Source organism: Juglans regia, chromosome 15 (assembly GCF_001411555.2).
Source record: "Juglans regia cultivar Chandler chromosome 15, Walnut 2.0, whole genome shotgun sequence".
NCBI classification, from domain to species: domain Eukaryota; kingdom Viridiplantae; phylum Streptophyta; class Magnoliopsida; order Fagales; family Juglandaceae; genus Juglans; species Juglans regia.
The window spans coordinates 15,033,198-15,044,089 of NC_049915.1; the positions used below are offsets into that span (position 1 = coordinate 15,033,198).

The 10,892-nt window shown below is 36.7% G+C and overlaps 1 protein-coding gene across 3 annotated transcripts; it reads left to right on the forward strand.

Moving 5' to 3' along the window:
- Positions 1-6,220: 6,220 nt before the first annotated feature.
- LOC109011675 (protein LTO1 homolog) lies at positions 6,221-10,056 on the forward strand. Of its 3 annotated transcripts, none has more exons than XM_018992965.2 (2): positions 6,221-6,483; positions 9,326-10,056. In XM_018992965.2, exon 2 carries the CDS (start codon positions 9,328-9,330, stop codon positions 9,742-9,744), a length of 417 nt encoding a protein of 138 aa, XP_018848510.1. In that variant the 5' UTR covers positions 6,221-6,483; positions 9,326-9,327; the 3' UTR covers positions 9,745-10,056. The 3 variants fall into 3 exon arrangements, with proteins under 3 accessions (XP_018848510.1, XP_018848512.1, XP_018848511.1); XM_018992967.2 differs by lacking the exon at positions 6,221-6,483 and adding an exon at positions 6,806-7,020; XM_018992966.2 differs by lacking the exon at positions 6,221-6,483 and adding an exon at positions 7,068-7,360.
- The last annotated feature ends 836 nt before the right edge of the window (positions 10,057-10,892 follow it).

Below are 10,892 nucleotides of genomic sequence, written 5' to 3' on the forward strand. Positions count from 1 at the left end.
CAAGTGAAGCTGTCAAGAAGTGAGGAATTGTTACCTGTAATAATGATGTCATCAACATAAAGAAGCAAATAGATAATATTCGACTTCTGATGATAGATAAAAAGAGATGTGTCAGCACGGCTGCAAGAAAAACCAAGGTGAATGAGAAAAGTGCTAAAGTGCTGAAACCAAGCACGGGGGCTTGCTTGAGACCATAGAGAGCTTTCTTCAACTGGCAAACATGGTTGGAGAAGCGAGGATCAATGTACCCTGGAGGCTGCTCCATATAAACTTGATCAGTGAGAGTACCATCGAGAAACGCGTTCTTGACATCAAGTTGACGAAGAGACCATTTATGTGTCACGGCAAGAGAGAGCACAATGCGAACAGTACCAGCCTTGATAACAGGACTGAAAGTATCGGTGTAGTCAAGACCAGATACCTGTGTATAACCCTTAGCAATAAGACGGGCTTTGAGGTGCTCAACAGATCCATCGGGCAAGTATTTGGTTCGGAAAGCCCATTTGGAGCCCACAATGTTGGTGTTGGCAGGCCGAGGGACCAAAACCCAAGTATGATTATTCTTTAGTGCGTGAATTTCTACATTCATGGTAGCAAGCCAATCAGGATTCTTTGCAGCAGATTTGAAGTCTTTAGGCTCAGTTGATGCAAGGAGAGCGAGAAGAAGACCAGAAGTACCCAAGAAACTGAGATTTGCCAGATGACGAGTCTTGAAAATGCCAGCTTTAGCTCTCGTAAGCATAGGGTGAGTGCCCAACGAAATCACGGCAGCAGGTGTGGGATCTATACTAGGCTCAGGCAGAGATGAACTACGAGCTGAGTGCTGCAAAGAAGGACCTACAAGAGAATCAGGAACATGCAAGGACTCATTCATTGGATCAGTGCACAGAAATACATGGATTAGACCCAAATTGAGTAATATGTGGGGAACGAGTGTCAGAGGGAAAGGGAGGTAGATCTATATGGATAAGACTGGGTTCGAGGAAATTGGAAAAATGAAGTGAGGATATGGGTTGGGCCTGAGAGGTAGTAAGGGAAGGAAAATGAGTTTCATCAAATTGAGCATGGCGGGTGATATAAAGCCTAGAAGCAGTGGGATCGAGATAGCAAAACCCTTTGTGAGAGGAACTGTAACCCAAAAAAATATATGAGATGCTGTGAGGGGAAGGTTTGTTAAGCATATAATCACACAAACAAGGGTAAACACAGCAACCAAAAGGGTGAAAGTTTTCATAATTCGGAGAGTTACCATACAAAATCTCAAAAGGTGATTTACCTCCAAGAAGCGGTGTAGGCAAGCGGTTGATGATGTAGGCTGCAATGCTGAAAGCGTCAGCCCAAAAACAAGGAGAAATGTGAGAATGAAAAAGAAGTATCAATCCTGTCTCAGTCATATGATGGTGTTTTCTTTCTGCACCACCATTTTGGGCGGGTGTGTAAGGACATGAGAGCTGATGGTGAATGCCAGAAGAACAAAGATGGTCTTGAAAGAAATTACTGGTAAATTCAGTACCTCCGTCACTTTGAAAAACTTTGATACGAGCAGAATATTAATTTTCCACAAATTTTTGAAATTGAATAAAAACATTATAAAAGTCAGATTTCAATTTCAAATGATAGAGCCATGTGAAGCGAGAATAGTCATCAACAAAAAGAACATAATAGGCAAATCCTAAATTTGATTTGACAGGGGAGGGACCCCATAGATCGCAATGGATAAGATCAAGCACTTTAGACGACCTATGTTCATTACGAGAATTAGGCAAGCGATGAATTTTTGCAATTTGACATGTACTACATAAACCAGGAAAAGGCAACAAAAAGGTAAGATAAAGCTATCCTTTTTTATTTAATAGAGAAATAATAGAATGATTGACATGTCCAAGTCGTGCATGCCATAAATCATATGACGCATGAAGCGATTTATTTTTAAGGACAGAAATAAAAGCAGAATTGCCTCGCTTGAGCACATATAAGCCTCCATCACACTTGCCGGTTGCCACCACCCTTCCTGTTTTGCGATTCTGAATAGTGAACAAATTTTTAGTAAATGTAACAGATAATGAAAAATCAGATGTTAATTTACTAATAGAAAGAAAATTTTTGGTGAGGCGAGATACAACTAGGACATCGAGAAGATGAAGATTTGGAGAAAGAGAAATTTTACCGGTGTGGGTAATGGGTAGTGACGCACCATTCCAATTGAGAGTGATCCATGGTCATATGGGCCGAGGCCCCTGTATCCACAAACCAATCGGGGCCCATATCTTCATTGAGAGAGCAGGACCTTGTAAATGCTTCGGCAAGTTGAGCAGAGGGCTCACTCCGAGCATAGCGTTGGCAACAGCGATCAGCATAGTGGCCTTCAAGCCTGCAGATCTGACACTGTGGAGGACGATTTCCTTGGCCTGAGTTGGAGCGTCCTTGTCCATTGCCATGCCCATGCGTGCGACCTTGATGGTTGCGGGAAAAACCACCACGATGGGTGGAATGTGGGGTAGCTGTAAAAGCCGCAACAGAGGATGGAGAGGAGTCCAGAGACTTCTGAAAAATCTCAAAACTCTCTACTTTGGAGATTAAACCCGCGAATGTAGGAAGAGGAGTTTGCCCCATCTGTGCTGTAGAGAAGGTCGAGAAATCGCTGCCGAGCTCACGGAGGAACCAGTGCACCTTGTCGGCGCCATCGACGAGACCAATTGCATGAAGTTGGTCACAAAGTGCTTTGAAAGCACGAGCACACTCGACAAGAGATCTAGTGCCGCGTTTCATCAACTGTAAGTCATCTTTGAGGCGTAACTCTCGGGCCTTAGATCGATGGATGTACGTGTTCTCTAGTGCGAGCCATACTTCGCGTGCAGTGGAGAGACCAACCACCTCAGCCATGACTTCCTCGGTGAGGGAGGAAAGCAAGAGACTAAGAAGGCGTTGATCAGTAGCCTTCCACGCCAGATGTTTGTCACTTGGTGTGAGAGAGTTGGCAGTTTCAAATCTTGGGGGCGGCACAAGGGTGCCATCAACATAGCCCAATAATTCTTGACTCTCAAAAAGAGGGAGGAGTTGGCTTTTCTAGAGAAGAGTATTTCTGAACAAACGAGAGGTGTTTCCTTTGGTGGATCTTTGAGCTCCACCACTTGTATAGAGTTGGTTTGAACTATACGACGATCAGTTGGGTTGTTGTTAGGGGTGTAAATTTTAACCGCAAAATCGGTTCGGACCGGCATGCACCGATGGAATCAGTCCGGTCTGAAACCGATTTCTAAAATTTCAAAATTTGTTGGAATCAGACCGGTTCCAATTTTATGATTTTTAGAACTGGACCGGACCAGCTCACTATAATATATATTTAAATTAAATTTTTTAATATTCTACATAATTTTTTTATATTATATATAATTTTTATATGTAATATATATAATAATATAAATTATAATTATATATAAGATATTATATAATTATCACTATGACCATATATTATTATATAGTATTAATATCACTATTAGTATAGTATATAGTATTACTAATAATTTAGAATCAATGTATTATTATATAAGCTTATAGCAGATTTATTGTTTCAGTTCATTACTCTTTTGTTTAATGCAGGTTTTTTATTGGAGAATTTTTTTATCGTGGCAGATTTTTTTATAATTCAGATTTTTTATAGCAAATTATTTTTTTACATAACAGATTTTTTTAAAGTAATTTTTTTTTAAACGATAAATTTACATTTTAATAAAATTGAAAAATTGGATCAAACCTGACTGAAAACTGGTAAAATCAAAAGTACAAGTTTAGGAGGGTAACTAGTGCATAATCGGTTTGAAAAATACAAAATCGGTGCATACCAGTTTGTTCCTAAATTTTGTCTAAAACCAAACCGGATCGGACCGGTTACACCCCTAGTTGTTGTATCATGGTAGTGTCAAGTCAAAAGGAATTCTGCTACATCAATTAAATTAAAATTTTGTATACTGCAGAGGGCTTGAATCTTTTTAAAGAGAGCGATATTTACTTGTCTTAGTCTAAACTGGTTTCATTTAAATATTAATTCATTTTAATTTTTTATTAAATTATTGTGTATTTTTCCCTAACATTTGTAAAAAAAATTACACTTATAGATGACTTTATAGGTGATTTGCTCGAAATTCACTCTCGATAGGGAAGTATAGGTAGAGCAGTATTTTCCTTTCGTGATAGTGAAAAATCAGAAAGTAAGAGAAGAGACAAGAAGAAAGGTGATTGAATACTGAATAAAGCCAAGCTATGGATTTATTACTGTTAATTCCCACTGTGAACATTAATTAGTGGCCATCGTGACACCTTTGGTTAGAGCGACTATAATGGAGAATATGAAAGTGTTAAAAAGGACGAGTAATTTTAGCAATTGCAGCCCACTCATCGTATGGAATTACGATCAAGATCAACTCAAAGCTACAAATGCAACTCTTTCTTACTTGGAAACTATATATGTTAATTTCGTGACTATGAAAATATATATATACACATATAAAGTAAAATATACTTTGTCATCTAAACTAAAAATAATATTATCTCTTTTCATTCACAGTCATATATGCAGATATAACGATAGGAGTGGCATGACTTCAAGTTCACAAATTGTGTTTGTGACATGTCAAATTATAGACATTCGATTATATAGATCAACCTAAACACGACCTGTTAAACTAAATAGTTAGATTTTCAAATCCAAATAGGATTCATTTAAATAACAAGTGTGTCGTTCACTCTTTTTTATCATTTTAATAATTAATTAGAAATTGGGTAACACGACATAACTCATTTTAACATGGTTCATGTAAATTTGTTGAACTAACCTGCATAACTCATTTAACCTAATTAACATAATTTTATATAAAAGTAAAAATATATATTTATTAGTAGCCACAATATTTCCAAAAAAATAATAAAATTAGATACTAAACAAATATTAATATTTTTCAGATTTTAAGCTATAATAAAACTAATATTACAGCCAAACAATACAAGTATGAACATAGGTTCATAATTACAATCTCAACAATAAAAAAATAAGTATATTGAGAAATATCAATATTACAACTCAACAATAATAAAATTATAATTTTGAAATAAAATGTAGACGGGGTTATTGCAGATTGATTTTGGGTTAGGCTGGTTGATCCTTTATTGACCCATTTATTAATCGTGTCTTAACAGATAACTCATTTTGATCTAAACTCATTTATATCAAACTCAAACTTACTAATTTTGTATTGTATTTATGTTGATATCACGTGTCATATCACATATTACTATTCCTATAGACTTACTTTAAGTGATTTTACATATCAACTTGTTATATATGACCTCTTATATCGAGTGATATCAATAATTCAGATGAGTTATTGAGACTTTTGTATAAAAATCGGGCATGTTCTTAAGGTTAGTATTTTTGAGAAATGATATTTGCAATCGTGGAGTGTGTAAACACCATGCAATTCATTTGACAAAAGTGAGTAAATACAAGACACACATAAAAAAAAACTTAATTTTTTAATAGTAAACCTCACTTTTTTTCAAAATGATTGTGCGAAAACTTTTTAGTTTTGACATTAAAATAAGATGAGATAAAAAAATTAAATTTGTAAATAATAATGAAATGGTTTGTGAATAAGAATAAAATAGTTTGAGTTAAAATATGTTATGAAGTTTTGAAAAATGAAAGAGAAAAGATTGAATAAAAATATTATAAAATTAAAATATTATTATAATTTTTTTTAATATTATTTTTATTTTAATATTTAAAAATATTAAATTATTTTTGTGTTTTATTTGAAAGTTTAAAAAAATTATAATAATTACATAATAATTAAATTAAAATTTTAAAATTTAAAATAAAAAATTATTTTTATTAAAATTATATTTAAATGTTAATATGAGATGAGATTATAAAAATTGAGGTGGGGTGAGAACAACTCAAAGAATTCATTATCTAAAGAGAAATGAAAAATATCAGCCTACATCCTCAACACACCATGTTGAGTTGAAGAAAAAAAAAAAAAAATTTAAAATATGTGCTACGGCTTCCGACTGATGCCCAAGATTACACCATTATCTAAATGGCACTGAGGGCCGAGGCCGGACGAGGTGTATTTGGAGGATTTAAACACTCAAATAGGAGGATGACACGTATCAAACGTAGTGAATTTACAGTGGGAGCGAAACATGGAAATTTATCTCATAATTTCAATCTTCATTCTCTCTTTCTCCTCTCTGTGTCGACACGGCGCCGTGCCCTTCCCAGAAACTCTCTCTCGTTCTGCCGATATTCTCTCAATCGACGGTGCCGTGCCCTTGCCCAGAAACTCTCTCTCTTTCTTTCATCTCTCTCTCCCCCCAAGCCGGATTTGGAGATCCCCCTCAGTCAGATCTGAGATATCTCTCTCTGGATTCGACATTCTTCTCAGTCTCGAATTGGCACGCAATCTGCTACAAGAGTCAAGAAAGGTATGCTACCATCTCTCCATTGTTTTATTCCCATTTTAACATCTTTTTTTATTACAAATTTACGAATTTCGTCCAGATTTACAAATTCCATGTGCCTCTTTACTTGGGGTCAGCTGTGATTTGGGTTTGCTTATATTTTTCCTTGAACTTGCTTAATGCCATCAAACCCAACTCAACTCTCTTTCCATTTGTGAGAAGAACATGAAACCAGTCATTGCCCTCTTTGGTACACGTTTATTCCATGAAAGCTGAAAATGTCGCTTTTTGTGTTTCATGCGGTTACTGATAATGGTGGAGAAGATATTCATATTGAGGTGGCTGAAGTAACCATTTGACTTCATGGAAGGAGGATGCGCATTTCCTTTCTGTAATTTGCTTTCTTTCCCTCTAGAATTATAACAGGGCGAGAGGAAATCGACGGTGAGGAAATCTAGGGCTTGAGAGGGAAGAATTCTGGCACGGACTGAGGAAGAGAGAATGAAGTCGAAGAGAGAGAGGAACGGAGAGTGAAGCATGTAACGTGTGAGGCAACCTACGGTAAGTATCATGGATTAATGACGTGGTACCCTCTCATTGGGGTGTAAAACGCCCAAAGGCACCACATTCGGTTTTAAGATAAACTCAAAAACTTAGCTGTACGAAATTGAGAAGTGCGGAAGAGGGACTCGATTTGTGAAGTGGGAAAGAGGAGACTTTGTGTTATAAGGGACACTGCCACGTTTGAGGGTGTAGCAGTGTGTTAAAAAGAAAGGCTCGAGTATAGAATTTTCCAAAATCTCAGCCTCGAAACCACGATCGGTTTTCTTGGCAGGTAGAGCTCCCACCCTTTAGGGCTAGACCCAATATCTCCGTTAGATTCAAGGGTCAAGGATTGGGGGTACTTCTCTCTCTCTCTCTCTCTCTCTCTCTCTCTCTCTCTCACACACTCTCGGTTTTATCATTGCTCCATCCCACATCGCAAAACGCCGCCACATCACAACCCTTCATCGTCTCAAGTTACCCACGGAGAATTTTAGTCAATTTGTATTTCCGGTAGATCTCAAATGAGTATGGAGTTTTTATTGGATGTCAATTCGTATGAATTCCTCGTTGCAATTTTCAAGAACTCATTATTTTAGCTATTTAGTTGTTTGGTTTTGTGATACCCCATATGATATGGATAAGGGTAAGTGATGTATGGGATCCCACATTGCTTGGGAGGGAGAAGTTCTTGCTCTTTATAAGGTTTCAATGAGGTTTCAATTGTATCATTGACTTGTCCTTTTAGAGTATAGGTCATGTGGTTTGAGCTTTCCATTGGGGCGTTACAAATGGTATCAAAGTCAATTTCAACCAGAAATGTGGGACTTGAGCCATGCCACCTATAATGGACAGGCCGGACGAGAACGTCGGAAATTTAAGAGGGGGTAGATTGTGATATTCCATATGATATAGATAAGGGTAGGTGGTGTATAGGATCCCACATTGTTTGGGAAGAAGAAGTTCTTGCTCTTTATAAGGTTCCAATGAGGCTCCAATTGTATCATTGACTAGTCATTTTAGAGTATAGGCCATGTGGTTTGAGCCTTCCATTGGGGCGTTACAGGTTTTCAGTGTGAGATGACTATATTAATCTATGTTGTTGAGATGTTTGATTGAATTACCGTGGGTTTTTGAGTTTGAATAAGTTATGGATTGCACGATTGGTTGTTGATGAAATCATAAGGTAACTGAAATCTTCTTTAGAATAAAACTATTGTGTACCTATGTGGGTATGTATTCAATGGTGGGGGTTTCATGTGAACGGCTGAAACTTTTAAGGCCAAAGTTTATTGATACTAATTTTTGGATTAAATGAGGTGCAGTGTTTTTCTTTTCTTTCTGGGTAGAGATTAAACCAGTTTTTGGTCCAAGGACTGAAGTTGTAATAATTTAATTCTGAATACTGGGACCAGATTGGAACATGGGGAGAAATTAATGATTCGTAGATAAATATTGACTTTTTGGTGATAAAGGTTCATAATGTAGGATTTAGAATGGATTGCAGAATTTTTCCAAGGAGTTTTAAAAACAAATCTGGTCCAATGGTATGTTTCAGTATGAATAGAAAATTGGATGTCACAAACTACGATTATTTCTGTCTAAGAATGAGTGATTTGATTCTCGGAGGGGTACTGTGCAGTAGCATGTATTTTTATCGTATAAATTTCGGGTTTCTGGTTATTGTATTAAGCTTTAAAAACTTTGGGAGCTCTACGGATTGGTTTTCAAGGGTAAGTTTAAAATTTCATTGAAGGGCTTAGGAAAGCAAAAATATCATCTTTCTAGAGGGCTGTCCAGATTCTCTTTTTGAGGCAAATTTAGTGGATCTTAGTGTTCGGGTCTAACTTTAAGGAGTAAAATAGATACTTAAATTTAGTTTAAACGTTAACATATTGTGAACATTTTTACTTAGGTTCCCACATTTCAGAGGGAACTTTGTCCGTTCGGAAGTGGGCCATTACAGTTTGAGTTTTTTTTTCCAATTTTTGTTGGCAGAGTTTCTGTTAAGCATTTTTTGTTTGATGACTCTAAAAAGACATTAATGGTGTGTTTGGATGGCTGGATTTGGGGAGAAGGATTTGGATCTGTCTTTAAAACTTAAATCCCTTGTTTGAATCATATCTAGGCCAGATTTTAACCCTTCCAAAATCATAAATTAGACAATGTTAAAAAAATGAGATGAAATCATGACCTTTTTCTTTTTCTTTTTCTAAGCGCAGCTTGGACTTTTCCTTGCTTCATATGTATGTACATATTAAATCCATACAAAGATTCATTTGTCTTTCTGCTAAACTTTTTGGCTTCTTTCTGTCTTGAACAGAAATGGAGGATATCTTTGAATCCTCTCTGCATTTGGAAGAAACACACTTTGAGGAAGGGTATTCTGATGGCTACAAACACGGTCTAGTCATTGGCAAAGAGGAGGCCCAACAAGTGGGCTTGAGAGTGGGCTTCGAGGCTGGGGAGGAGCTTGGCTTCTACCGCGGTTGCATCGAAGTCTGGAACTTCGCCATCCGGGTTGATCAGACTCGATTCTCGGATCGAATCCAAAAGATGATCAAGCAGATGGAGGAGTTGGTTGAAAAATACCCAGTTTTTGACCCAGAGAGTGAGAGCGTTCAAGAACTCATGGAGGCTTTGAGGCTTAAGTTTAGGGCCATTTCCGCAACGCTGGGCATGAAATTGGAGTATAATGGATACCCCAAAATGGGGCAAGATCCCAAGGAGATGGGGTTTTAATTTGTTTCTTTTTGCGAAGTTTTAGCATTTGGAAATGCTGATATCAGTTTGTCTTTCACCGAGGAAGAATCAGGTATTGAGAGATAATAGTTAGTTTGCTCATGGCTTTTATTTGGTGCATCCTTTGCAATCTCTAAGTATTGCTTCTCTGGTGAAACGAATATGATTTAGGGTGTATTATATCATATATGTGTAAGGCGCATGAGAATTGGAGATCTTAGTGTTGCTTTTATTTTTTAATGTGGATAGAAGCTTTTTGGGATTTTGTGCAGATTGACTCCCTGTTTAAATGGGATGCTTTATTTGTGTTGCTCCTAGGAGTTTCGAGGTCCTGAGTCCAATAGCCGGTCCAAAATTTATCTAGAAATTACATGGGATGCTTCACTTTTTTTTTTCTTTTTTTTTTTTTATAAGTAAAACATGACTTTTTTTACATGAACGGTTGGGACACCACGCTTTTCCTCCTGACTGTGATAAATAGTGTCAAAACTTTTACCACAGAAAGCTAAAATATAGAAATTAAAGGACATTTATGGCATTTGGGGCCATTTCTTCAAGTATCCTCTGGTGCTCTCTCGTCTCACTCTAAATTCTCGTCAAAGTCGTCTGCTTCTCTCTGTGTCAAAGCCAGAAAAGGCAGGTATTCTAACCTTCTCGTTCTTTTTTTGGGCTCGCTTCTTTGATCTGCAACCACACCCTAATGCATATATGTTGTTTTACTTGCATGTTGTTGCAGTTTTCATTTCTTTATTTTTTTTTATCTAACTATCAAAAAAATTTGGAAAATTTCCCAAGTTTTTCTATATGCAGTATTATATTGTAGATTTGCATATTAAAGTGAAAACTTTTCTCCCTGGTTCTATACTATGAAATTATTCAAACCCTTGTCGATTCATTTAGTTGAAAGTTGAAATTGAATTTGCTTTATACTTGGATGGGAATACGTTGTAGTCAGGTAAGATTGGATAATCTGCCTCTTGTACATAGCTATAGGTGGAGCTTGGGTCAAAAGAACTTGTAATAAGTGGAGCTAAAATTTCTAGAAAGAGTGATTTTTATGGGCCATAGTTGTAGATTTTAATGGCCCGGGCATTCATGACTTTCTTGTTTCTTTTTCTTCTTCCTAGATAGGCGTTAACTAGTGTATA